The sequence below is a fragment of the Mustela nigripes genome, chromosome 17 (genome assembly GCF_022355385.1).
Source record: "Mustela nigripes isolate SB6536 chromosome 17, MUSNIG.SB6536, whole genome shotgun sequence".
In the NCBI taxonomy this organism is placed as follows: Eukaryota; Metazoa; Chordata; class Mammalia; order Carnivora; family Mustelidae; genus Mustela; species Mustela nigripes.
In genome coordinates this window covers 7,570,656-7,598,631 of record NC_081573.1, presented here as the reverse complement: position 1 = coordinate 7,598,631, position 27,976 = coordinate 7,570,656, and the positions used below count along the sequence as shown (strand labels likewise).

At 53.4% G+C, this 27,976-nt stretch overlaps 1 protein-coding gene across 7 annotated transcripts; it reads left to right on the top strand.

Annotated features, from left to right (window-relative positions):
* HIF3A (hypoxia inducible factor 3 subunit alpha) lies at nt 1-27,976 on the top strand. Of its 7 annotated transcripts, none has more exons than XM_059381730.1 (15): nt 1-71; nt 5,073-5,263; nt 6,251-6,396; nt 7,999-8,083; nt 8,357-8,469; nt 8,659-8,819; nt 10,297-10,403; nt 10,597-10,744; nt 13,990-14,108; nt 15,117-15,307; nt 16,236-16,340; nt 20,628-20,899; nt 21,833-21,950; nt 23,003-23,084; nt 25,368-27,976. In XM_059381730.1, exons 1-15 carry the CDS (start codon nt 46-48, stop codon nt 25,463-25,465), a joined length of 1,962 nt encoding a protein of 653 aa, XP_059237713.1. In that variant the 5' UTR covers nt 1-45; the 3' UTR covers nt 25,466-27,976. The 7 variants fall into 7 exon arrangements, with proteins under 7 accessions (XP_059237713.1, XP_059237712.1, XP_059237714.1 ...); XM_059381729.1 differs by having other exon boundaries at nt 8,611-8,819; XM_059381731.1 differs by having other exon boundaries at nt 8,611-8,819; nt 22,984-23,084; nt 25,368-25,458.

The window sequence follows — 27,976 nt, the reverse complement described above, 5'->3', positions numbered from 1 at the left end:
GGGGGCTAGGGGCCTCGAAGGGCTCGGGAGCGACGACGGCGAGCCATGGCTCTGGGGCTACAGCGCGCCAGGTACTGGGGTTCGGGGGAGGAATGATGGGAAGCGGAGGGCTCTCCTTGCAGGGACCCCCGAGCCGGGGGTGATGCACGGGGGAAGCTGAGGAGGCCCCGGGCCGCGCGGTTGGAGGTACATGGCCGCCGCACCCACCATCCTACCGGACTGCAGGCGAGGGGGGTTCCCCAAGTCCCCAGCTGCCCCGCCCCGCCCCTTTACCCTGGAGTGACTTCGGGGTGGTGATCCCCAATTTCCTGCTGCTCGGGGTTCGCTTTCCCTCCAGGTTAGGGCCCCTACGGAATTGGGGGTGCTTGTGTTCGAGTAGTTCCCGGGCTTCTGAGGAAGGCATTCTCCTTCCATGTATTGAACCTACTGGCCTCCGAATTCCCAGAATTGAGGTTGTTCCTTGTTACGGAACCCGGGGATCCTAGGGTATATGGGGTGCCCCCAGAATAAGCCTTCACAGATCCAGGGAGTCCCTTGGAATGGAAAGTCAGGTTCTGAGTTCAAGAGCAGAGAGAGCCCTTATAACTGGATGGTCCCTGACAGACTTTCAAACCTTGGGGTCCCTAGAGATAAGCAGAGAGGGTCACCTTTCAGCAGCTACCTGGGACCTTTCCCAGGGACCTTTCTGTATCCTTTTGAAAGGTAGAGTCACCTTTCGATAACAGAGAAACAGCCTGACGAACTTCCCAAGGTCTAGCCCCTTACCTCCCTCTCCACCCCCACTCAGTGCCTGTGACTGTGGACAGGGGCACACCATCCAAGCCTTATTTGGGGAATCCCCCATGGAGGGTGCTGTACCCAATTCAGCGCAAGCTCTGATGGGAGCACGCCCTTCCTAAGTGTTCAGCTGGGTCCTCCTGGCCGGAGGGTAGGTTTCTGTGATCATCGCCCAGCAGGTGCAGAGCTGCTGAGTGCTCTGGGTCCAAGGCCAAGGGGTCTATCTGGCCATGTTTTCTTGGGGCCCCAGAAAAATCTTACAGGCCCTTGGTTTCCCTTGTCCAATCTGAGGCATCCAGGAAACCTCACCCCCTTCCCTCCTCCCTGGCTTCCCAGGTCTGATTGGATCTGTCCACACCCTCATGTTTTTGCCCCCCCCCCCCCCACTGCTGTTCCCCCCTTCAGTTCTATTCCAGTCTCTGGCTCTGGGCCTGCCAGGGAACTCCATCCCACCCCTTCTGGGCCAGCCTCAGCCCAGCCCCTCCCAGCACCCCCTCCTGGCTAGGTGGGGGCCCCACTTGGCTGAGCTGGGGCGCTCCCCCCTCCCCACCAAGGCCAGCCCTTTCCTGTGGTGTCATCCCAGTGCCGCGCACCACCCACTCGTAACTCGCACCCGGATCCTGGCCGCGCTCCGTCCCCTCCTGCACCCCTAGGATGGCACTTGGGCCAAAGGGGGCCTGGGTGATGGTGAGTGGGCCCCCGTACGGCCTCACCCCCTTCCCTTCTTCCAACTCAGGCTTCCTGCCATCCCACCCTAGACAGGGATGTTCTTGGGAAGTCCCTGATGGGTGTAAGGGTCTGGGTGCCCCCCAGATCAGAGGGTTCCAAGGGACGATAGGACTCAGGGTGCAGGCACCCCCACTGGGTAACCATGTCCTTGGGAATGAGCAGAGGCAGAGGCAGAGTCCTCCTGACTAACCTTACCCCAAGTCCTTTCCCAAACCCTGCCTTTGACCTCGTAGTGCCCAGAGGGGTCCCTGCCCAGACACAACCTAAGGCCCCCTGGATCCTTTACACTTTTTTCAAGACACCCCACTACCCAGCTCAGTGTCAGAAGAGAGAGGGCCAGGAGCAGCCCTGACTATAGCTCTGTGTCTTCCTACTTTCTCCTTGCCTTTGCTCTCCGGTGGCAATTTCTGCAGAGGTGGGCTTCTCTGTCTCTTGGTTTGGCCAGGGTTGGGGGGAGGCCACCCAGCCCCAGCCCCCATTCCCAGGCCTCACACTGGGGCCTCCAGGCCCCGGCCCCGCCCCCTGTTCTCTGCTGGAACACAGGGGAAGGGTGGCAGGGTTCCAGCTGCACGTCCCAACCTGGGCAGTGTGCCAGGGGGCTGGACCAGGGTTGGGCATGGGGCCAGCTAGGGAGACTGGCCAGCTGGGGAAATCCGGAGGTAGCAGAGGTGGGACAAGGGAAGGCACTGAGGCTACTGGGCAAAGGAGGGACAGGGCAGGGACTCCTGGGGTGGACATGCCTTCCGCTGCATGGCATTTAAGCGCACAGGCCCTAAAGTCATGTTCAGATCCAGTTCATCCATCTGCTTTTGGAATGTGTGGCCTGGGGCCCCTGACTGCCTCTCTGAGCCTCAGTGACATATCCTAGAAAATGGGGGGTGGGTGGGTGGGAATCATACCGCCCCTTCCCTGCAGCACATCAAAATAAGGAGCAGTGAGGGAACTGATCTTTGGGGAGCAGGATACCCCACAGGTCACAACAAACTGTGTTCAAGTCGGACAACATTCTGGGTGGAAGTAGATGCTCCGTGGGACTCTGAGATTGGTGGGCCACAGCTGCCCTGTGGTGGGGGCCCTGATTACCAGCGGGGTAACTTGGGCCAGTGAGGCCATTGCTCAGAGCCTTGAGTTCAGACCCTGCGAAAGGGAGATCATTTTTCCTGCTGCCTTGGGCCATTGGGAGGATTTCTGGGGGTCTCTGGCTCCTTGAGTGCTCAGTACCGCAAAGCGATCTTGATCACTCTCACGACGCTTTGGTCTACGTCCAAGGTGCTTGTGTAAAGGTCGTGTGTGTGATGGCACACATACCACACCACGGGGTTCCCACCAAAGCCCACGCATCTCTCCAGCATGCAGGAGACTCCAGAGCCTTCCATTCCTGATGTGGACAAAGACGGAGTAATCAGAAGTGTAGCCCTCATGGCACTCATCAATGGCCAGGCCCTGTTCTAAGTCCTTGTCGTATACGAATTTGTGTAATCTTTACAACAACCCCGTGGGGTCATGTTGTTATGCTCAGGGAGGGCCTGCGGTTTGTCCCAGAGTTAAACAGCTCATACACAGTGGAGCCAAGCTCCGGTCAAGCTCGTCCCTACTCCATTTAACGAAAGGCTGGAGACCCAGGCGTCTCTGAAACCAGCTGAAGCCAGTGAGAGGCCCACACTTCCTGTCAGAAGAACGTCCCGAGATCAGGCGGGGAGCTGGAAGGAGGGTCCCGCTGCAGCCACCAGCTGGCTCCTTCTATGGAGGGAGAAGTCTGCCACGGAGAGGATTACAGAGCCCAGCTGCCTGGGAGGTGGGGGGCTGGCCCCACCCCCATTCCCGTTCCCACTCCCTCTCCCTCTGTCTGGGCCCCCGGCTCCGCTCGGTGAGGCCCGCCCACCCCCACCCTCTGGGCAGGAAGACAAACAGGGCTGGAACAGAACAGGACAGGACGGAATGTCCTCTGGGCAGAGCAGGACTGGAGGCCCCCGCCTCCCACCAGCTAGCAGGGAGGGGATGGGGGTGACCACTGGCTCCTTCCACCCCTCCACTCAGCCTGCCCAACTCTGTGCCTCCCACTGGATGCAGGGAGTATTTTCCCTCTGCAGCCTGACAGGACAGCCCCTCCCTCTCCAAATCGCTCTCCCAATTGTGCCTGTGGGTGGGGCTGCAGGTCTCCTGCTTGATCCCGCCCCCCCCCCCCAGGTTGAGCCCTTCCCCAGGAGTGGCCTCTGGTTTTGGAAGGGACAGCCTCTCTTCCTAGAGTTCTGCTTCCCCGGAGTGGGTCACAAGGAAGCAATCAGAGAGAAGGCTTTGGAACCCCACTGCCTGAGTTCACATCTTGGCCCTGCCAGTTAGTTACTAGCTTTGTGACTTTTTGTGCAAAGGACTTTACCTTTCAGAGCCCCGGTGTCCCCTCTGTGGAGTGGAAATTTAAGGTGCCAGGATTGAGTGAGTGCACATAGGTGAAGTACTTAGAACAATGCCAGACACACGCTCAGCAGATCATAACTTGTTATTAATGGTTTTATCAATATAAATATAAAGAAGATTATGCATACTGTACTATATATAATATACTCCAATTTTTTTTTTTTCTTTCAAAAACTGTGTTGTTTGGATTTAGACATTTAAAACAGGGAGAAGCAGTAACCTGAAGATAAACCCAGGGCCTTAGGACAGAGAAGGCTGAAGAGTTCAGGAAGACCACAGTCCAAACGTGGCCTCATTCCGTAGGGGCAAACACTGCAACCTCTCTGTGCCTTGGTTTCCTCATATGTTCAGTGGGGATAACGTCATTACCTTCTTGCTGGGGTTGTCTGAGCTCTTAGTGCGTTTAATGTGAGTTACTCACTTGGCACAGGGAAGAAGCTGGATACGTGGCAGATATTTCTGATGAAACAATACTCATCCTTCAACCTCCACCCCCCCCCCCCAATCCCACCCATAGAAGTCAGGTATTTGAAGCGGATTGAAGGGTAGGGGTGAGTGGTTAGCTGTTGTCTGGACAGAACACTGGGGTTGGTTTGCTGTGTCACATCAGTAGGGCCCCTGTTGATGGGTCGTTGGACTTTGAGATCTGTGTTCTAAGATTCTGAGGATTCAGCTCAGCTGAGGAGGGGAAAGGGCAGGAGACGGGGTTCAGGGAGGCTGGAGGGCAGGGGGCCCGGAGGCTTCTGACATCTTCAGGATCCCTCCCTTCCCTGGCTTGGGGCCAGCTCTGCCAGCCCCCTCCCAGCAGGAGGCCTCCCGGTCTCCCAGGCGTCCCCAGCCCAGGGAACAAACAGCAGATAAGTCAGGGAGGGGACAGCGGCCCTGGGCACGCCTCAGAGAGTGAGGCGCTGGGGGCAGCATGGGCTGGCGCAGGGACAGATAAAATCCGCGACTAGGAGCTGCCCCAGAGTATAACCCTCGCAGGCCCAGAGAGCTCCGGAAACGCGCCCGGGCCACACAGCGAGACGTGCACGGTCGCGGCCCTGCCCTCTTTGAGCCCAGGGCCCCATGTGGCAGCGCCCCACGTGCATGTCCCATCCAACTCTTTCCCTTCCGGGGGCGCCGCCAGTGAACGCTGCCGATGCCCGCAGGTCGAACACCGAGCTGCGCAAGGAAAAGTCCCGGGATGCGGCCCGCAGCCGGCGCAGCCAGGAGACCGAGGTGCTGTACCAGCTGGCGCACACGCTGCCCTTCGCGCGCGGAGTCAGCGCCCACCTGGACAAGGCCTCCATCATGCGCCTCACCATCAGCTACCTGCGCATGCACCGCCTCTGTGCTGCAGGTGAGCCCCGCCCCCGGGAGCGCCCACCTGGGCAAGGCCCCAACCCCTAACGTCTTCCCGGCGGAGGGGGCCCCCTTCCCGCACGAGGCCCCGCCACCTCCTGAGTCGATCACGGGTGAGGCCCCGCCCCTTGGGAAGCCCCACCTCCTTCGAGTTGGAATTTTAAGGAATAGGAGACCCGCTAACTCCCTTAGGTGCTTCAACCCTTAGGATTTGGCCCCCAGGAAGACTTTCTTGCGATAAATGTCCCTGGGAGGCTTAGCTGCCCAATTTTTAATGACCACCTGAGAGCGTACCCTCCCTAGCTCCTTAGATCCATCGCCCCTCCCCTCAGAGCCGTCCTCTTGAATTTCCATCCAGTTAGGACTCTACCCTGCAGGGGGGTCTGAGAGAGAGACAGACAGACAGACACACACACACACCCCTTGGAATCTCCAGGACCCTGAAAACATTTTATTTACGGGGAATGTGGAGCCATCTTCTGGCAGGCTCTGCCCATGAGACTTCCTTCCCTGCCCCCTAGAATTTTCCTTCTCTGGGACGCTCTGCCCTTTTAGAATCCTCGTCACCTGGACGAGTCCCTGCTTCTTTAGAATTCTGCCCATCTACAAGGTCCTGCCCCAAGAATTCTGAAATTCTGAAGCCCTGGGAGGCCTTCCCCACCCCCTTTAGAATTCTGACTCCCTCTAGTCAGAATTTTAACCTTAAATTTTGACCCCTAGGTCAAAAGTCTGCCTGTCCTCCTAGGAGACCACTCTCCCACCTTAGAATTCGATTCTTGTGGGAGACCCCCACCTCCTTAGAATTCTGTGCCCCTCGGAAAACCCTGCCCCCTTCCTTGGGACTCCCAAACCGCGGGCGTGTATTCTTGCTCACCTGGGGGCACCTGTAAGTTCTTCAGAGTGAGGGAAGGCAAAGGGAGGCTAGCCAGGGTGGCCCCGTGGCTGGCTGACTAGAGAACCCCCTCCGCCCTGGCCCGGACACCAGGGGAGTGGAACCAGGTGGGAGCAGGGGGCGAAGCTCTGGATGCCTGCTACCTGAAGGCCCTGGAGGGCTTCGTCATGGTGCTCACTGCCGAGGGAGACATGGCTTACCTGTCGGAGAATGTCAGCAAACACCTGGGCCTCAGTCAGGTGAGAGGAGCTGCCTGCTTTGTGCCTGGCCCCGTGCAGGTGATGCCGGGATACGGAGGTGACTGAGACTGGCCTAGCCCTGTCTTTACAGGGCTCCCAGCACAGAGGGGAGACAGATGTGCCACCAGACGGGAAGCGGCAGAAGGGTCAGCGCAGGAATGGGACAGCCTAGGGGGCCATGTTGAGCCAGGGGAAGGGGGTTGCCTGAGCCAGCCTCAGGGGGCATTGAGGACTTTCTAGAAAAGAAGGTATCTGAGCTGAAACCTTAATGAAGGACTTAGCCAGTCGGAAGGTTTGGGGAGTGGATGGGAACTGTGAAGAATGGGAATGCGCATGTCTGAGGGAACAGAATATGCAAAGACCCAGAGGTGAGATAAAACAGCATTAGAGTGTGTGTGTGTGTGGGGGGGGGGATGGGTTAAAGATGTTTATCCTGGTTCAGTGCAGAGTACAGTGGGAAAGGTGAGAGAAAAAGGTCTAGAGAGGTCAACAGAGCTGGATAATTTAGGGCCAAATTAGGTTTATTGCCAGGGCACTAGGGAACCTTAGATGGATTTTCGGCGGGGGAGAGGCTGTGAGAGAGGCAGAATTGGATTTACCATTGGAAAAGCCCTTCCTCCCGCCACTTGGTGCACACAGAGTTAGAGTGGAGAGATGAGGCTGGAGGCTGAGGGTCCATCCACAGGGAGGGGTGCAGGACCCTGGATGGGAGGAGTATGAGCAGGGGCCTGGGGATGAGAAGGCAGGATACACAGGTGAGAACTGATTTCAGTTAACCCATACGGCATGCCCTACAGGACAGTTACTGTTTTTTTTCTATTTCACATAAATAGGCTCCACAGTTGTCATCTGTTCCTTTCTCCCACCTTGTTATCCTGCTCCTGGTACCAGTTTCTCTGTTAGCTTGAGCTCTTCTCGGGCTCAGAGAGGGGAATGTCCCAAGGCCCCAAAGCTAGGAAGTGGCAGACCAGGATTTGAACCTAGCTGGAGGAAGTGCTTTCAGCACACCCTCCCGCCAGCACCATGCCCATTTCCTGAACTGAAATAACTTGTCAAATCTTTGGCTTGGAGACCAGGAGGGATTTGAATGGGGTCTCACCTCAGGACCTTTGCACTTGCTGTTCCCTCTTCCAGAACACTCCAGAGAACCACAGGACCACCTCACTGGCTTGGTTCAGCAATTTGTTTCAGTGTCCCCTCAAGACATGGGCTCTGACTATGGTGTCTAAGATAGCATGCTGTCATTTCATGGCCTTATTCCAGTTTTCTTCCTATTATGTACCATATTATTTTATATCTATGTTTTGTTTAATTGGTTTCTTTATTGACCACCTGCTCTGCCACCCAGTAAGCTCTGAGAGGCAGGGATTTTTCCTGTGTGGTCATAGCTTTGCCCACCCATCTGGAAGAGGTGCTAAAGAGAGGGTTGCTTAGTGAGTGTGTAAGTGAATGAATGAATGAATGAATGAATAAATGAACAAACGAACAAACTAGTGAAGTAATCCAGGCTTATAAATCAGGGCAGGGATGGCAAGGCTGAGGAAGGAGGACTCGGCGAAAGTGCTCTAACCCCCAGACTGCCCCTGCTTCCCTCCCTGGCAGCTGGAGCTCATTGGACACAGTATCTTTGATTTCATCCATCCCTGTGATCAAGAGGAGCTACAGGATGCCCTGACACCCCGGCAGAGTGAGTTCCTTGGAGGCCTCTGACCCCGGTTATAAAAGCTGCGGATCCCCCTTTCCCTCAGTGTGCCCCCTGCTCCTTTGGAGGACTGGACTAAGGAAGCTGGAAGGAGGGGCTATGGTACTGCCCTGGGGGCTCTGAAAGAGCATTGTCCCCACCCCAGGTTCCAGGTCTCTGCTCTGGGAATGAGGCTAGCGGGGGGGCGCTGGAGGGAACTGGGCACTGTCCAGAGCCACCTGGTGCCCTACTCCCCCCCCTCCCCGGGGCCCTCTCCAGGCCTGTCCAAAAAGAAGCTGGAGGCCCCCACCGAGCGCTGCTTCTCCTTGCGTATGAAGAGCACCCTCACCGGCCGCGGGCGCACCCTCAACCTCAAGGCGGCCACCTGGAAGGTGAGCAGGGCCTGGCCTGGAGGAGGGTCTGGGGTTTCTCCTTCTCAGCTCCCGGTGGGGTCCCCAGAGACCTACCTCCCAGACCCACGGGAGCCCCAGGTCCACGTGCTTCCCCACCTTGCCCCCGCTCACCCCAACCAGGTGCTGCACTGCTCTGGACACATGAGGGCTTACAAGCCTCCTGCACAGATGTCCCCAGCAGGAAGCCCCAACTTGGAGCCCCCCCTGCAATGCCTGGTGCTCATCTGTGAAGCCATCCCCCACCCGGGCAGCCTGGAGCCCCCACTGGGCCGGGGGGCCTTCCTCAGCCGCCACAGCCTGGACATGAAGTTCACCTACTGTGATGAGAGGTGGGCAGCAGCCCCGCTGCACCCCACCCCTCCATTGGCTCGGCTCCTCCTCTTACTTTCTGCCCCTGGGTCCCTTCCTGGTTTTTCTCTTGCCCCCCAGTTCTCCCTCTGGTCCATCTCCGTCTCTCTCTGATGCCATCTATCTCTGTCTTGTGTGGCTGTCCATCTTTGGCATTCTCTGTGGGTCTTTTTACCTTGGGTTCTCTTCCTGTCCGCTTTGAGTCTTCGTTACTCCCTCCCTGTCCTTCTGTTGCTTTCCTTAAACGAGTCAGTGCACCTAAAGCAGTTAGCGCAGTGCCCAGCATGGAAGGCAGCGCTCGGCACACCCGCCCTTACTCATCGCCCCCCATCCTTCCCTTTCTCCCGCTCTCTCTTTCTCCTTCTTCCCCTCTCTTCGGCCCTTCATGTTCCTGCATCTTCCCTCCTTCTCTCGCCCTGAAGTTGTGCTTGGGAATGGCAAGTCTGGGCTCCATTGGCTCGGTTTTAAAGCCTAGCTGTGTGCCCTTGGCCAAATGTGGGCACCTCTCTGTACTGTGCTCTCCTGGTCTGTCCTAGGGAGTGGTACCAGAACCTCCTTAGAGCAGCCGTTCTGACTACCCAGTGCATTACCTGGTGCAGAACGCCATAGAGGTGTGTTAAAACAAAAATAAAAACAAAAAAAAATTTTTTTTTTATTAAGTGGGGTTTGAACCCATAACCCTGAGATCAAGAGTCCCATGCTCCACCGACTGAGCTGGCCAGGCACCCCAGAAGTGTGTATTTTTAATCATTATCATCATTATTACATTTTATTTTATTCATTTCTTCCTATTTCTCTTTTTCTGATTTTCTTCCTTCCCTTCTCTTACCTGGTCCTTTTCTCTCCTGCTTCGCTCTACTCATCCCATCCTCGTCACCCCCATCCATTTCCTGCTGCGGCCGTAACAATCCCCACAAGCCAAGGGGCTCAACACAACACACATTCACCATCTCAGAGCTCTGGAGGCCAGAAGCCTGACATGAGTCCGGTGGAGTTAAAGTCAGGGGCCGCATTCCTCTGGAGTCACCTTGCCTTAAACGCTTCTGGAATCTTTCTACAGTCCTGGTTTGGAGCCCCTTTCTCCATCTTCAAAACACACGGCCCCGCCCTCTGCCTCCGTGAGAACAGAACAGGACCTGTCCTGTTCTCTGTATCCCTCTATAAGGGCACCGATGGCCACACAGGGCCCACCAGGCTCGTCCATGTGAAGTTTCACATCTCAGCCCCATGGAGTCCCCTTTGCCCTGTGAGGTCACAGTCATCACAGGTCCCTGGGATTAGGAGGCAGACCTCTCTGGGAGCCCTTATTCAGCCTATCATAATCCCTTTTCTGTTTCTTACTCTCCCTTTCCCTCTGTTACCACTGTCTCTGTTCTGCTGAATCCATCCCCATGGCCCCCAGCCCCACTCTCCACCTCAGCCAGTCAAACTGACCAAGCCCCACTGCCCCCACCCCAGGATCGCAGAGGTTGCCGGCTACAGCCCCAGTGACCTGATCGGCTGCTCGGCCTACGAGTACATTCACGCTCTGGACTCGGACGCCGTTGGCCAGAGCATCCACACCTGTACGTGGGACCTCCTGGCACTCTGAAACAGGCCCTCCTAGCCCCCCATGCCCCGACACCAGCTCCCTACACCCCATGTCCCAAGGAACCTTCTCTTCCCCGGTCCCCTCATACCCAAGCCCCTGTCCCCAGTGCCTTTTCTTCCCGTCTGCCCCTTCTGTGGCCCTGACCCGTCCCGCATCCCCTTCCCCAGTGCTGAGCAAGGGCCAGGCAGTAACGGGGCAGTATCGCTTCCTGGCCCGGAGTGGTGGCTATCTGTGGACCCAGACCCAGGCCACAGTGGTTTCAGGGGGCCGGGGTCCCCAGTCTGAGAGTATCGTCTGCGTCCACTTCCTAATCAGGTAAGTGGGAGGGGGTGTGCAGGGCGTGGGTCTGGTCTGCATGGGTGTGAGAGGCATGTGTGTGTGTGCACATGACTCTGAGAACAAGTGCTCACATGTCTGTGTCTGCAGACCACGCGTGACCGAATGCACACAGGTGTGTCTGCACGTACACACACGGGCGTGGGTGTGCACACCCACGCCCGTGTGCGTGCTGTTCACTGAAACTGAGAAGGGCTCCATACTCAAATTAAAGTAAGAAATCTAACAGAATCGTGGGGGCTCTTTTGCTTTTTAAAAAATTGAAGTGTAACCTACATATAATAAATTCACTTTTTGGTCTACGGTACTATGAGTTTTGACAAAGGCGTGGGATTGTGGAGTCACTTCCACAGTCAAGCTACAGAGAATCACCCCAAAACATTCTGTTGTAGTGAATCCCAGTGCACCCCACTCCACCCCAGTCCCTGGCAACCATTGAGCTGCCCTCTGACCTTTAGCATTTTGCCCTTTCCAGAATGTTCCGTTCATAGAATCCCATAGGATGGAGCCTTTTGAGTCTGGCTTCTTTTACTTAGCATAACATATTTAAAGTGTATCTCTGCTGTGTGTGTGGGTTGCTCCTTTTTAATGCTGAGTGGTGTCCTCTGGTATGAATATGAACAGACCAGAGTCTGTTTGTCCATTTGCCTTTGGAGGACACTTAGGCTGGTTCCTATTTCGGGTGATGACAAAAAAAGCTACTGTAAACATTCTCATGGAAGCTTTTGTGAGATCATGTTTTCATTTCCCTTGGGTAAACACCTAGACATGGTCCGTGTGTATTCAACTTCATAAGAAACGCCCAGGTCATTTTCCCAAAAGGCTGCGCCATTTTGCCTTTGCACCAGCAATAGTGAGTAAGGGTTCCCGCACGCCTGCCAGCATTCTGTGTCCTCTGTTTTTGTCTTCTTTGGTTTTAATTTTAACCATTCTAATAGATGTGCTGGGGTAAAATCACAGACTCTCCTCCACTGAGTTCAGCATATTCGAAGTTTTTCACCATGACAACATTGTGACGAGGGGCAGCAAATTAGCACAGAAGACAGAAAGAATTACAGGTCTTCTTTGAAAATTCTGTTCCAGGACATGCTCTCAATTTCTAAAGTCTTAGGGGTTTCCCTATGTCTTTCTGATCAAGAACAGATTCTCTTAGGAAACAGAAGTGGGGGGCACCTGGATGGCTCCAGTCACTTAAGCGTCTGGCTCTTGGTCTCAGGTCAGGTCTGGATCTCACAATCCGGAGTTCAAGCCCCGTGAGAAAACAAGACTAATTCTCTGTGGAATGTTCTCACTTTAACACCTTTCCAAAACAGAGCCTTTGAATAACTTGTCCATGTGGCAAGAGGTCTTGCCATTGTCACTGTGAAAGAGGGGACCTGCCCCCCTCTTCTGGAAACTCCTTTTGCTCATTGTGAAGATTTGCCTTTCTATGGCCAGGCCCTGTGGTTTCAGTCTTCTGTGCTTTAAGCAAAGAACAGGCCCAGAGAGTTCACTTTTCTTGGCAGAGATGGTAGAGGAGGGAATGGCTTACTTAATTCCAGTGAAATAAGGAGCTTATGGTATTAATTGTCCTTTTTCTGTGTAGGTGTTGTGTGGTGGGCAGTTGTGTGGCTGTCTGTGTGCTCAGGTGCTTATACTTTGTGGTATAAAAACCCTCCCCTCCCAGACCCAAGCCTTCCTCCATTGCAGTGAGCAATTGCTTTATAAGAATAAAACTGATTTACATGGCGCACTGCTGAATCTTCAGCACCTAGAACAGCGCCTGGCACCGAATAGTTGTTCAGGCAATGAGAATCACAGATACTTAGGTAGCGCTCCCCAGGTGCCTGCTCAGTTGTATGCCTTTTATGTGTATTAGCCCACTTAAGCCTCCTAACAACCTGGGGAGGAGGTATTACTATTTTTTGATTCTATTTATCTGAGAGAGAGAACATGAGCAGTGGGGAGGAGTTGGGGTGTGGGGGAGAAGTAGACTGTCCTATGAGCAGGGAGCCCGATGCGGGACTTGATCCCAGGACCCAGAGATCATGACCTGAGCTGAAGGTAGGCGCTGAACTGACCAAGCCACGCAGGGACCCAGGAGGAGGTATTATTATATTGCCTCTTTACAGAGGAGGAAAATGAGGCACAGAGAGGTTCAGCCACAGACTTGAGGTCACACAGCTTCAAAGTGGCAAGGCTGGTTGACCCCAGACCACTGGCTATAGAGCCGTTGCTCTTTGCCACCAGACAGTACTAGTTGTCTAGGACATGTTTATGGGATGAACGAATGCAGAATATGCACATGTGAGTGCGAGAGTATAGATTGTGCCTGCACGTCTGGGTATATACCTGTTTCTGTGTTCCTGTGTGTGCGGGTGTGAACTGTGCGTATACACGTGGGACATGGACAGGCTTGTGTTTTTCAAAGGGATTGGTGTGGCTTTGGTCCAGCCTAAATTGGGGTGTGTCCAGCCCAGTAGGGGTTTGGTGAGGGTGGGGAAGGGGCTTCTCAAAGAGCTGGTGGGGGGACCACCCATGTGCCATCCTGGGTATTGTTATGTAAATGAGACACAAATGAGGGCCTGGTTTTCAGCCCCCCTGACTGATTCTCCAAAAGCCAATTGGACTGAGAACATTTGGGTTGTCTCAGCAGCTAGAGACTAGGGGGGGAGGGAGGTGCCGGGGACATAAGAAGGATATATTTATAAATCCATTCCCTTGAATATGAAAAATGTCTATGAATAGAGACTTCATAAATAAAATCTTATTCATTAAAATATATCCCTCCGAATTCTTCATATTTGGTAATGTAAGAATGTTAAATATATATGTTTCATCAATCATTATAAGAATATGTTTATAAGTAAATATAAAGAGAATATTTTGTTCTTATGCCTTTTGCCTCTCCCCTTCTCTGTCCCTTGTCTTCCCCCCACACGTTTCCCCTCTCTACCCAAGCTGTGCTAAATGCCAACTTTTTTTTTTTTTCTTGTCTCCTTCCACAGAGAGAGCTTGGGAAGACACACATAACTTTATTTTAAATGCTATTATGATAAAAAGCATTCAACCAAAATTAAATCCATAAAAGAAACGCATAAACATGGCAAATTATTTTTTGCACAATGCCTTCCTGCCCTGACTGAGATCACCTCCTGTGGCAGGACATCATCTAAGGGGGCTGCCTGGGCCAGGGCCCAAGGACCCTCCCTGACTACTGCTCCCCTTTTTGCCCTATACCCCAGCCGGGTGGAAGAGACCGGAGTGGTGCTGTCCCTGGAGCAGACGGAGAGACACTCTCGCAGACCCATTCAGCGGGGCACCCCCTCCCAGAAGGATGCCCCTAATTTCCGGGACAGCCTTGGTATGGGGCAGGGCTGGGGCTGGGAGGAGTTGAGGGAAAAGCCCAAATGCCTTAAGAATGGGGCTCACCAGGCCCTACGTGACCTGACTCCTGCCTCCTTCCCCTTCTCACTCACCCTCTGAGCACACCAGCTCCCTTAGTGCTCTTGGAACTTGCTAGACTCTCGTGCCTCAGGGCCTATGCACTGGCAGCTCCCTCTGCGCAGAATGCTTTTCTTTCTTTGGTCCTTCTACTTCTCCTGTGTCCCTGGGATGATCGCTTCAATTGACGCTCCTCTGCTCCGAATCCTGCTGTGGCTCCCCACTACCCCCACCCCTCAGCTGGTTCCCTGCTCCCACTTCACTGCTCGCTGGCATCCGATAATTATCCTCCTGGGGCTCCTTTCTCCCTCTTCCTTCTCCCCCACCTGACCCTCCCCCCAATCCTGGGCGAGCTTTTCTTCCTAATGGCTCCTCAAGGCCATCTCCTTCTCCAAGCTGTTGCTGGCAGCCCATGCTCCTGGGTATGGTGTGGGGGTCACTGATAGCCTTTACTTTCTGCCTCAGAACTCACCTCCAGGGACCTTAGAACCTCCTTGGGGGCCTGGGGCCTGTCTTTTCTCCTAATATGCAAGTCCCCCCCAATATGCAAGCGCTCCTGCCCCGCGCCCAGAGTGGAGTGGTTGATTGCTGTTCTGTGCCATTGGAGAAGAATCGGGTCAGGCATGTGCCTTGGTCTAGCTGCGTTGATTTTAAATATTAAAACATTTCCCCATCTTTGGGCAATTGCTACTATCCCAAGCCTACTGTGTGCCTCCCACCCCACATTGGCCCTTGTAGGACCCTCTAGGGTCTCCCCACAATCTAGCAACTGAAGGGATACAGCAACGGTTCCCCAGAACTCAGTTCCTCAGTGCTATGAGCAGCCTCCACCCTGATCGGTTATGGAAAATGCCAGCGAGGCTCCCTGGGTTGGTGGGGAGGGCTCTGCCGCTCAGCCCTGTGTCCTCCCCATCTGTGTGTCCTGTAGATGCCTCTGGTGCCCGGATCCTGGCCTTCCTGCACCCCCCCGCACTGAGCGAGGCCACCCTGGCCGCTGACCCCCGGCGCTTCTGCAGCCCCGAACTCCGTCGCCTCCTGGCACCCATCCTGGATGGGACTTCAGGAGCCACCACCCCCAGTGCACCCCCAGCCACACAGCGGCCCCAAAGTCCTCTTCCGGTAAGCAGTCCCTCCCAAGTCAACCCTCCGCACTCAGGCTGCTTTGGCCTTTGGCTTGAATCTTGTTCTTCTCTGGGCCTTAGTTTCTCCCTCTGTGCAGTGGGAAGGTTGGGGTGAGATGGGGTTCCTTTAAGATCTAGATCCCAGATTCTTCAACTGTGATCTGGACCAAAACATGGGCTATTTGAGACTGGCACAGGTACCCTCCCTCCTTGCTTGTGACCAATCATCCAGGCACTCAAAGAGTCAAGAATGTCTGATGTCTTAAATGACAGAGACCAGGATTCAAATCCTGAATCTGCCACTTCCCAGCTGTGTTTCCTTGGACACGTGGGCCCTGAGTGTCTTCATCTATAAAACTAGGATCATAGCAAGTAGTCGTCTCATTGATTGCTGGGAGGGTTCATTGAGATCATTCACGGGAAGTGCTTGGTAGACCCCGGATACCCTGTAGGGTGCTATATATACCACAGAAGCTACTTTTTGTTTACTTGAGTTCAGATAGTGTGACCGTTGACTCAAGGGCCCATGTTATCTGCTGTTGACTCTCCTCGTTCTTCCCCAGCCACCCTTCCCCCAAGATCTCCTCTCCACCAGAGAAATAAGACTGTGGCCTGTGACCTTTACACCTGGGCTAGCGGACTCTGCATCATTTGACCCAGACTCCAGACTCCCAAGAGGGCCTGAGTATCTTGGCCTTGGGCTTTGGTCTTTGAATCTGAGTTTTTCCTGTCAATCCATCTCTGGCCACTTCCACCTTCCAAACATCCAGGTCCAGAATTCATTTGCTTTTGCCATTTGACCCCCTTGGTGTCCCAGCGGTGTGACATTTAACCCTCACTGCTGCCCCTGATCTCAAATGTCCAGACTGTCTTGCTATTAACACTTCCTAGACTCAGATTTCCTTAAGCGTCTGCCTCTCCCACAGGCTGATCTCCCAGATGGACCACACTTGAACATGGAGAACACGCACAAACTCGTGGCTTCAGGGAAGGACCTTGAGTCTGTGGAGTCGGATCTAGATGTAGCTCAGGTAAGGGCTGGCCTGGAAGAAACAATCTTTACCTCTGTGCTCTGGGGGCTGACATAACTGAGCTTTAGAGAGGGTGGTAGCGTGGTTGAGGGGACCACTGGATGGATGGATGATAGAAAGGCCATTGTATTCTTTAGGTGAATGATGTTGGATAGATGGATGGGTGATGGTTAGACGGATGGATGGATGGATGAATGGATGGACCACTATATTCATTAGGTGGATTATGGGGGATAGATGGATGGGTGATGGTTAGACGGATGGAAGGATGGATAATGGATGTTTGGATGGGTAGTTAGATAGGCCACTGGTTCATTGGGTAGATGATGGGTGGATGGATAATGTTTGGATGATTGAGTGGCTAGATGAATGGCAGTGATATGATGTAGTGGTTTCCTGTTGCTCCAAAACAAATCACCAAACTGAGTACCTTGAAACAACTAACATTTATCGTGTCACACTATTTCTGAGATTCAGGAATCTGGGAGCAGCTAAGCTGGATGGTTTTTGATGAGTCTTTTGTGAGGCTGAAGTCAAGCTTTCTGTCAGGGGTACAGGGGCTAGAGGAGCCACATCCAAACTCACACACATCGTTATTGACAGGCATCAGTCCCTCACTGGCTCTGGCTGGAGGTCTCAGTTGCTTACCACGTAGGCTCTCTGACTTCCCCCAAAGCCAGGGAACCTAAGAGATAATGAGAGTGAGCCCAAGACAGAAAATGCAGTCTTTTATAAATGAATCTCAGAAGCAACACATCATCACTTCACGATTATATCGGTCATACAGACCAACCCTGATACAATGCAGAAGGCATCCGCATACACCAGAAGGCAAAGATCATTGGGGACCCCCAATAATTTATGCCCCACCCTCATGGAAAATACACTCACCCCCTCCCAAGTGCCCCCAAAGTCTCTTCCCATGACAGTATCAGCCCAACATCTGGAAGCTTGTCACCTGCATCGGGTCTGGGCATGGTGAAGCTCTCCCTCTGTTGGCCCGTGAACTAAAGAGACAAGTGATGCGCCTGCCGCATGCCCCACATACGGTGGTGGGCTAGGCACAGAGTAAGGCCATGTATTCCCTGTTCAAAAAGAGGAAGAGGACTGGAGCGCATACAGGAGTCACTAGTCCCCAGGAGTTCTGAAATCCAGTTGGGCACCTGTGAGAAGTTCCTTGATCAGAACTCATCCCTACTACTTCCTAGGGCCTTTCTCCATGGTTCTTGGCACTGCTGTCTAGTCGCTGGGCTCCTCGCTTGGAGTCCTCCTTGCTGTTTCATAAGGGGTAACATGTGTTTGCAGATGAGAGGGTTTTCCTGACCTGCTTTCTCACTAGGGAACTTTGGTGGCCCAAAGGTCTCTTTTCATTTAGTTCCATCTCTGTCTCCTCCAGTCCAAGCTGACAATGTTTCTCTTTATATAAAAATCTTTTTTTAAAAAAAATGTGTGGGTCTTGCATGAATCTCTTTGGAGTTCACTCCTTTAGACAAAAGTAAAGCCCACGATCTCTTCAAGATAAGACTTTCTTTACTTTGGGTTTTTTTTTTTTTTCTTAAAGATTTTATTTATTTATTTGACAGAGAGAGAGAGATCACAAGTAGGCAGAGAGGCAGGCAGAGAGAGGGGAAGGGGAGCAGGCTCCCCGCCAAGCAGAGAGCCCGATGTGGGGCTCCATCCCAGGACCCTGGGATCATGACCTGAGCCGAAGGCAGAGGCTTTAACCACTGAACCACCCAGGCGCCCCTACTTTGGGCTTTTGCTGAGATGTTGAGTGACAGTGCCCAGAAATTTAACAGACGCCCTGTTGTCTGACTGAGAAAATCTGTGAGGCACATCCTTAAACTCCAGAGTGCTGTTGTCTGACTGAGGGATATTCTGGGCAATGCCTTTGATCTTTCTAAAGTCTTAACAAATAATTTTTTAGTCATACCCTGGGCTTCATCTTTAGACCAGGCCCTCCCAAGAGCGCTCTTCCCTGCTCAATTTTAGCATGCCTTGCCATCTGGGGAGTTCCCAGGCTCAGCCAAACCCAAGGTGAAGGCCACAGTCCTCCTGTCTGCCAAGTCTGTCCAAGACTTCTAACATTAGCTGCAAGCTCGTTGGCTGTGGTGCCCAGGGCCGCCCTCACTAGAGACCAGCCACCTATAAATTCAGATTCCCATGAGTTCCTCGGTCTCCGTAATTTGCTGGCAGTAGCTCTAGAACTTAGGACAGCACTGGACTTAAAATGATAGTTATTACTTCAAAAGAATATGATAGCCAAATGAAGAGATGCATAGTGTGGAATCTGGGACTGGGAGGGTCCCAAATGCAAAGCTTTCATGACCTCGGGGACATGTCATGCTCCTGGCAACACGGCATATTGCCACACCAGCAAGCTCATCCAAGCTGTGGTGTCTAGGTTTTTTTTTTTTTTTTTTTTTTAAATTTTTATTTGAGAGAGAGAGAGAAAGCATGAGCAGGGGGAGGGGCAGAGGGAGAGACTACCCAGGCAGACTTCTGCTGAACTTGGAGCCTAACATGGGGCTCAATCCCTGAGATCATCACCTGAGCCGAAACCAAGAGGCAGACACAACCCTACTGAGCCAGCCAGGTGCCCCAGGCAGTCTAGAGTTTTCACCGAAGGGGCATTATGTAGGCACGACTGAATTATTGCCCATGTAGTTAACCTTGATCTTTACCTCTACCTCCCCAACACACACACACTTCCCCCGGAGGTGAGGCTGATCTCACGGGGCCCCGACACTCTCGTCGCATGGTTGGCCATTGGGCATGGCCGGCCTCCAGCCTGAGTCATCTCGTTGGCACACAGTGTCCGGCATGGCCCCAGGGGCTCACCATGAGGAGCAGAGACGCTCCTGTCACTCAGAAAATCCCAAGGAGCCAGGGCAAAGGCCACACCTCATTTTGGGTAAAGTTAATTCTTCACTTCACGGGGAGGTTGAGAATCTTCCAGACCTTCAAGTCCCCTTCAGCTCCTTCGTGTGTAGCCTTTCTCCTTTAGCTCCTTTCTCCTCTTGTCTTTCCTCCAAGGGCAAGAAGAAATCAGGCAGCCGTTCAGCACTGGGGCTGGGACGCTCCTAGCTGGATGGCCCGGCTCACCAGTTACCTGTTCCGAGTTCCACAAAACCATAGGTGACACTAAACTGTAGCCACCACACAAAAACCCCCTGTCCTCGGGCTTCCGGTCATGCGTTCCTCGGGCTTCCGGTCATGCGTTCCTCGGGCTTCCGGTCATGCGCTCCTCACATCCCTTTATACCCTCCCTGGCCGGCTCCTTTTTTTTTTTTTTTTTTTTTTAATTTTTTTTTTTTTTAAGATTTTATTTATTTATTTGACAGAGAGAAATCACAAGTAGATAGAGAGGCAGGCAGAGAGAGAGAGAGGGAAGCAGGCTCTCCGCCGAGCAGAGAGCCCCATGCGGGACTCGATCCCAGGACCCTGAGATCATGACCTGAGCCGAAGGCAGTGGCCCAACCACTGAGCCACCCAGGCGCCCCCTGGCCGGCTCCTTATGCCTCACGTGTCCACTAATTGTTTGCTCAAGGCAGTCTAGGCTCCAACAGCCTCTTCAGAGCCCTTGCGGCCCCCGCCCACTGCCCAGTGCCAAAGCTGCCCCGCATTTCAGGCTTTCGTTAGGGCAGCACCCCACTCTCAGGACGAAGATCTCACCTGTCATTTGTTTGTGGGTAACCCATTCCCCTAGAGCATGTACAACCTCATGTAATTTCTGGGGATCAGGGGCCTGGGGGCCACTTAGTGGCCTGGCCTTTGCTCTGAGGTCACAGTCAAGATGTCATCACCCAGGGTCCCATCACTGGAAGGCTCAAAAGGGACCAGAGGATGCACTTCCAAGATGGCCAACTTGTCCACTGGCAGGACGTCTCAGTTTCTTGCCATTGGAGCCTCTCTGTAGGGCTTCCCCCACAGCACATGACCCCAGAGAGTTTGCAGCAAAAACAGAAGCCATGGTCTCTTTATAACCTGAGGTTGGGAGTCCCACATTATCATCCCCTCGAAATCCTATTGTGCCCAGATCAACCCTTGTCCCTGCAGTAGGGACTACACGAGGGCACAAACAGCAAGAGGCGAGGCTCCTTGGGAGCCATCTTGGTGACTGGCTGCCACAGAGTCCTTCCACCCATTTTACAGATGAGCAAAGCGAAGCTCAGACTCTTGACCTCGGGCACCCGGCTCAGAGACGGCGGAGCTGGGAGTCCAGCTCAGGCCCACCTGAGGCCGAGGCCGAGGCCCTTGCTTTTAACCTCCTCCTGCCTCCCGCAGGACGTCGATGGTCTGGATCTGGAGATGCTGGCCCCCTACATCTCCATGGATGATGACTTCCAGCTCAGCTCCAGCGAGCAGCGGCCCAGGGCCTTCCACAGACCTCCAGGCGCTGTCCTCCGGCCCCGTGCTCGGAGCTTCCATGGCCTGTCGCCCCCAGCCCCCGAGCCCTCCCTGCTGCCCCGCTGGGGGAGTGACCCTCGGCTGAGCTGCTCCAGCCCTTCCAGAGGGGACCCCTTGGCGCCCTCCCCCACGGCTGGGGCTCGGAAGAGGTGAGCCGCAGTAGAGGGAGGATATAAAGGGAGTGAGCTGGGCCCCCCCCCCCACACACACTTCTTGCTCCTGCCTCCTGTTTCAGCCCCATCCTGCTTCATTCCTCCTCTGACCTCTGCTCCGGCCAGGCCCTCGGTGTGCGCCACCTGTGCCAGTTTGTTCCACCCTCTGTCTCTGTCTTGGCTGTGCCCGGCTGGAGTAGCCTCCACTCTTCTCCTCCAGATCCCACCAGTCCACCGGGGCCCTCTCCTTTAGAACATATTTATATCTGGCCTCGTCACAATTTTTGTCACAGTTAAGAGGACATTGCAACAGTGTCAAAAAAACCTGTCTAGAACCAAGTTTCCTAACGCCTTTGAGAATCTGTTGAAAGCTATGGACTCTTTCCCAAGAACATTTACACATACATACGCATGCACAATTGTGCATATAATTTCAGAGGGTCTATGCCCTCTTTCCAGAGACGTTAAATTACTAATGCTCAAGCTTCTGCTCTCCACCTGGCAGGCGGGCGCCATTTAGTGTCCAGAATGGTCCCTTGACTGTCCATGTGAGGTTTTATGGATACATCTCATTATTTCCCAAAGCTCTCAGCTTGATGGTGGATATACAGTGGGTGTCTAATAAAGACTTATTGAATGAGGGAGGGAGGAAATGAATGAATATGGTAGGTGGACGGATGGATGGTAAGTGGGTGGGTGGATGGCCGGATGGATGGACGGGTAGATGGGTGGATGGACGATTGGCGGATGGCTGGGTGGCTGGATTGATGGGTGGATGAATGGACGATGGGCAGAAGGATGGGTGAATGTGTGAGTCAAGGAATGAACAGGCACTTGGGAGAGTGAACGAGTACCCGTCACCCGCTTACAGCGGGGCCCACACCTGCTCAGGTTTGTCGTGTGCTGAGATTCTGACCTGTTTCCCTCCAGGACCCTGGCTCGGAGTGCAGAGGACGAAGCCGAGGGCGTGGAGCTGCTAGGAGTGAGACCCCCCAAATGGTCCCCCAGCCCAGAAGCCGAAAACTTCCTGCTGCCTCCCCTCAGCCTGGTATTTTGGGGGATTCGTGGGGTTCTCTGGCCCTCAGAACCTAGTGGGCTTAAACCTAGTGTTTTACACGTGGGAAGACCAGAGAGGGGAGGGGGCTGACTGAAGGTCAAATGGAAGGTCAGTCATGCAGGTGAGGCTAGGACCCTGATTGCTAGCTCAGGTCATGGTAGGATAGGGCTCTGCAAATTTATGTAAGTTGGTGGTGAGTTCTAAGCAGAAAAGTGACGCAGGGTAAAGGGGAGAAATGACAAAGGTTAGTATGTATAGGAACTTCTCCCGTGGGCCTCCCTCCCAAACCCAGAACGGTTCTTGGCCTTGGATTATTAGTGTAGCACTAAGAGTCCAGACAACAGTCAGACTGACTTGGGGTCAAGTCCCAGGTCTTCCACCTCGTAACTGCGAGACCTTGGGCAGGTGATGGGACTGCCATGAACCTCAGTTTCCTCATCTGGGAAGTGGGATGGTGACATCTCACAGGACTCACTAGAGGCAAGTGAAAACAGGCCGGTCCTTAGTGGCTGTCAATAAATAGTATAAAAACGACGAAGCAAAGGCACGACCCCCCTCCCCTGCCTCCTTCCCCCAACTCCCTGCTTCCATCTCGCCCCTGCTGTCCTTTCTGCATGACGGCAACCAGGACGCCCTTTCCAAAACCTGGCCTAGGCTGCGCCCCTGCCACTAGCCTCCCCTAGCACCTTCCATGGCTCTCTGGCTTCTCACACGAAGCAGGGGTTTGAACACGAGAGGTGTGTGGCAGTACCCACAGCTGATAGTTGCCGAGGGCCTACCTTGCGGCAGACGATGCACGGTATTTCTTGTGTGATTACATTTTGCTGAATCCTCACGACTGTTCTTAAGATATTGTCGCCGTGATCATAATGCTTTGCATTCACATTTGCACACGAGAGGACGAGCAGCTGCCCGGGTTAGAGTCCAGGCAGGAAGCAGCACGCTCACATCAGGGCACGAGGAGCATTTGAAAGTAGGACCACCAGCAGAGGGACACTGACGATCCTGACCGTGATAGTGGCAGCTTTGTGTCTCTCCTGCAGAGCTTCCTTCTGACCGGAGGGCCAGCCCCAGGGAGCCAGCAGGACGCCAGCACCCACCTCCTGGGATTGCGTGAGCCCCTGCGTGAGTAGCACTGCTCTGGGTCCCTCTCTCCCCAAGGAGGTGCCCCAGATGGTTGAGAGGGGAGGGGTGGGGCAATCCAGAAGGTGGGAGGGGGATGCCATGGCTGGATTTGACCTTGGTAAAGACAGACAGCCCTTCCCTGTTCTCAGTGGCACTGAGGGGGGAAAGAGAGGCCCCCAGGGAGGCAGGGGCTTGCCAGAGGTGTCCCTTGGGGTGGAAGCTGAGCCGAGGCCCACGCGGGGCCTCGCAAAGTCTGTGTCTGATTTTGCTTTGGGCCTGCCCTGCCTTGGTTATCCCCAGCTGTGTGGCTTTGGGAAATAGTTAGGACCCATTATAGTAGTTCTTACCTTAAGGAGATGTTTTCAGGATCTGTGGAGGGGCAGCACAGGAGAGCTTAGCTCAAGACCGGATTGGCAGTAAATGTTCAAGAAATGTCTGCTCTCACGCGACGCTGGTGCGGCAGCCCCTCCACAGAGTGAGAACACTGCTGGGCTCATTTAGCTTCCCATCCTCCCCTTCCAGTACAATCGTCAGTCGCCAGAGCTCCACTCCAAACCTACACACACTCAGCTAGGGGATCTTACCAAAGCACGATTCTGACTCTGGCCTCCCTCTGCTCCCAACTCATCCATGGCTCCCTAGTGCCTTTCCAAGAAAGAGCAAACAAGCTCCTCACTTTATACTCTAGCCTCTGGGGGTCTGATCACTGCCTCCTCTCAGACCACACTCAGCTCCACATCCTCTGTTCCAGCCATGTTTATGGTCTTCTGGTTCATTCTGTCCCTCATACATGTGACAAAGATTTACTGAACACACAGTCAATGCCAAGCACTGTCCTAGGAGCTGGAGACACAACCGTGAACAAAAACAGAAATCCCTGCTGTCACAGGGCTGACATTGTAGTGGGGACACAGTCCAGAATAAAGACACAAATACAAGAAGGGGTGCGAGAGAGGAAGATGAGTGCTTCTGGGGAAATAATAATGCATACAAAGGGAAAGGGAACTTGGGGTGGGAGGATTTCAATTTTAAGTAGTACAATTAAGAGTGGTCTCATTGAGAAGATGACATTGGAGCAAAGACCTGAAGGAAGTGAGGGAGTGAGCAGTGACAGTTTCTGAGGGAGAAGCATTCCAGGCAGAGGTAATGCAAAGGTCCTGAGGTGGGAGTATATCTTAGTTGGGGGACAACAAGGCCAGTATAGCTGCAGCAGAGAGGAGAAGGGTGAGGGGCTGATTGTGGGGGGACTCTATAGGGCATTGTGCTGACTTTGATGTAATCTCCCTAGAAGAGACAGCCTCAGGACCTTTGCATATGTTGATCCTTCTGCCTGAATGCTTTTCCTTCTATTCTTTGCCTAATTAATTAAAGCATCCTTTAGATCTCAGATCAAATATTACCCCTTCCATGAAGCCCTCCCTAACTTCCTAAGTTCATGGCCCGTAACACTCATCCTAGAACATATTTATGTGGGTGTTGATGTCATTATTTGATTTTTGGCTGTCCTCTCCCTGTGGGTGTGAGCCATGTGAGGGCAGGGGCCAGGCTTGTCTTGTCATGGCCCTACTCTCCTGTCTCTGGGAGGCAGGGCAGTGGCTGGGCATAGAGCAGGGGCTCAGTACATATTTGTAAAGGAAGAGCTAATATTTATTTAGCACTCACTCTGTGCCAGGTTTTGTGCAAAACCTACTGTGTACATGACAGAACTGATGTCCCCCCCTGGAACCCAGGGCAGGGAGTTTTGTCTGTCCTGTTAACTGCTGTGGCCCCTGTGCCTGGCACACAGCAGGTGCTCAGTATTTTCTGACTGGGTAAATTCTCACGAGTGGGGTATCTCCCAGGTCTAGGTCTAGGTCTCCCTGTTTCCTGGATAAATAGCAAGAGCTCACTTGCTGAGCGCTCACCAATACTATTGTTCAAAGCACTCTACATGGATTCATTCATTTCCTTCCCACAGCAGCCCTGGAAAGGAAGTATTTTTGGCTCCTTTTACATATGAGGTAGCCCAGGCACAGAGAGGTGAAGTTACCTGTCTCAGGTCACACAGCAAGTAAAGAGCAGAGCCTGGATTCAAAGTCAGGCTGCATCTGGCTCCAGCCTTCTTAACTACTGCCTTAAACATCCTGAGCACCTTGAGGTTCAGAGAATAGACTTGCCCAAGATTTTACTATGATCTGAATCCAGGCATGCTTGTCTTATCACCCACACTTTTAACGGTCAGGAGGGGAAGATGGGTTTGGGTAGTAATTCCCCACTGGTTGATCTTCCGTCTTCCCCCCACAGGCCTGGGCCCCTCGCTGCTCTCTCTCTACCCAGATGAGGACACAGCCGAGCCCAGGAGCCACTTCCAGGCAGCAGCAGGCTTGGCCCAGGCCAACTGAGCCAGCCCCTCTCCCTTCTACTCCCCAGAAAGGACCTCAACCACACTCCACGCCGGCAGCCAATGCACAGGAAGGGGGCACCAGGAGAGGGGTTCCCTTTCTCCTCTCAGCGGCCCCTGCCCGCCTTGGGCCTACCTCAGCCCTAGCCCCGCTGCCCCCCATGTCTGGGGACTTTGGGGTGGTCTCAGCTCAGTGACCTCTGGGAGGGGCCCCTGGAGCCCTCCTCCTCCTTCTCTCAGGACTTCCCTTGGAGTTCTCAATACTGGTGACCTCATCCCTTTCTCCGACTCTCCTGGCTTGATTTTTGGGTGACTCGGGGTGGGGGACATTGGGGTTCAGATCTGTGTTTCTCGCCTCTGGGGAGTATTGATAACCATAGTCACATTTCTTTTCCATCCATCTTTTATTTTGTTGTTGTTGTTGTTGTTGATTTCATGATAGGTTTTGAATCACTATGAATGGCCTGGGTTCCGTAAGAATGCGGGACTCTGATCTCCCCTCCTCCCTCAGGTGTTAATGCGGTGGTGGGGGGAGCTCTGGAGCAGACCTCACTCCTAGCAACTTCTTACCAGTCTCTTAGCCTTCCAAGTGGCCAATCCTCTCTGCCTGCTCCTCCAATGGGGACTTTTGCTGCCCCAGCCTTGCCTGGACACTGGTTTCATTTCCGGGGGTAGCCTCCAGCTTCCTCTGCTCCCAGACCAGGCAACCTCCTGCTCTCTGCGGTTCTAGACCACACAACTTCTGACCTGCTCTTCTAGCCTGCCCCTCTACCATCCTCCAAACCTGATTCCAGACCTCACACCTCCAGTGCTGTCTCTTTTTGTACCTCCATGGTCTCCCAAGTTGTCTGGTTCTAGGTCTCACAGCTTCAGAGCTGACACCCACCAGAGAGCCCTCCAGTTCTAGCATTCACTCTGACTTCCTCTGGTTCTAGACCTTTCTCTGTAAATAAGTCTCCCTTGTACCAGATGTCACATGCTTTGACTCCTGCTGATTCCAGCTCTTACAACCAGCAACTGCCTCTGACTCTGGACCCCAAAACCCAGGCTTCGTATTGGGTCTAGTCTTCCTGATCTGGAATACGCCTGGCTCCAATTCCAGACTTCCTAATTTCTGAATCGTTTTGGTGGTACGTGTCACAATGCCCAGCTCCTTCCTTTTCAACTTTTACCCTCAAGACTTGTTTTTCCCATCAAAAAGAAATAAAGTGAGTGGTATGTAAATCTTCTAACCATTATAGTACTTTCAGGCCAGACTCCGTGCTCTAGGTCTCTTCTGCTCTAGGCCTCGTGATCGCCACCATCCACTGGTTCGAGACCACACAGCCTTTAGAACTTGCAGTTCCCAGGACCCTCTGATTCCCGATCTGCTGATATCATTTCTCTGATTCTTGAACTTGGCTTCAGAAGTCTTCCTATTCCAGAACTTACCCTATCAATTCCCTTGGTTCTAGACCTCAAAATCTCCAGTTTGCTCTCCAGATCTTATGACTCCAAATTACTTTAGATTTAGAACTCAGCATTCAGACTTCTGATTATAGAGCTTGCCTTTACAAATTTTTCTGGTTCTTGACCCTGTAGGGGTAAGGCCCAGCTCCTGATTTTAGGTCTTGTGACTCCCCAAATCTCTCTGGTTCTAGAACTCATCCTCACAGTTTTTCAAATTCTATTCTTATTCTATAAATTCCTCTGATTCTAGGCCTCACAGCCTCCCACTGTCTCTGATTTCAGATCCAAATTCTTTTGGTCCAAGAACTCCGCCTCCAGGTGCTTCTGATTCTAGAATCTGGATGTCACCCTATGGATTCCTCTGGTTCAGAATCTTATGACCCTTGACTTTCTGATTCCAGACCCCATCCTAACTTTATTCTGGGCTTCCTACACTACTCAGCTTGCCCCAGTTCCTCCTCTATCTGTAGTCTTCCCATTCCAGGTCCCTCGCTAGTGGACCTCATGCTCAAGCCTCGCTATCCCTACAGTTTCACTCTCTTGGAATTCCCCTCCCCCCCGCTCTCAGCTCTCCAGGGATGCACTTACCTTTACTTTACCCCAGGTACCTGGGGGACCTGGGGCTCCCTTAAAATCCAGGAGACTTCCCCAGCCGCACAGACACACGCACAGCCCTATCTGCATATCACAGGTGGGGAGAGAGGCCAGGACTCCTCAGAACTCCTGCCACCACCTGTGTGTCGCTTACCCTCCAACCTTGTTTCTATGATGGTGCTACTCTTGGGTCTCCCACACGAAAAGTGCCCCCCCCCAGCCCAATTCATCCCCTTTTTGGAAGGCATTTCTCTCTTTTGTCATGGGATGGCCTATCCAGATTGGTGCTATGGGGAAGAAGGGTCAGGTCGCTCCTTCCCTCGGGGGTGACCTGGGCTCTTAATGGAGGGAGCTGGGCGGGGTTGGGAAGGGAAAGGGACTGGACCAGCCGCTCAGGCTCTGAAACCCATTAATCTCTATACCATGATAAAGACCTCGCCTTGGTAGGCACCAGAGCTCTGTGTGTTGA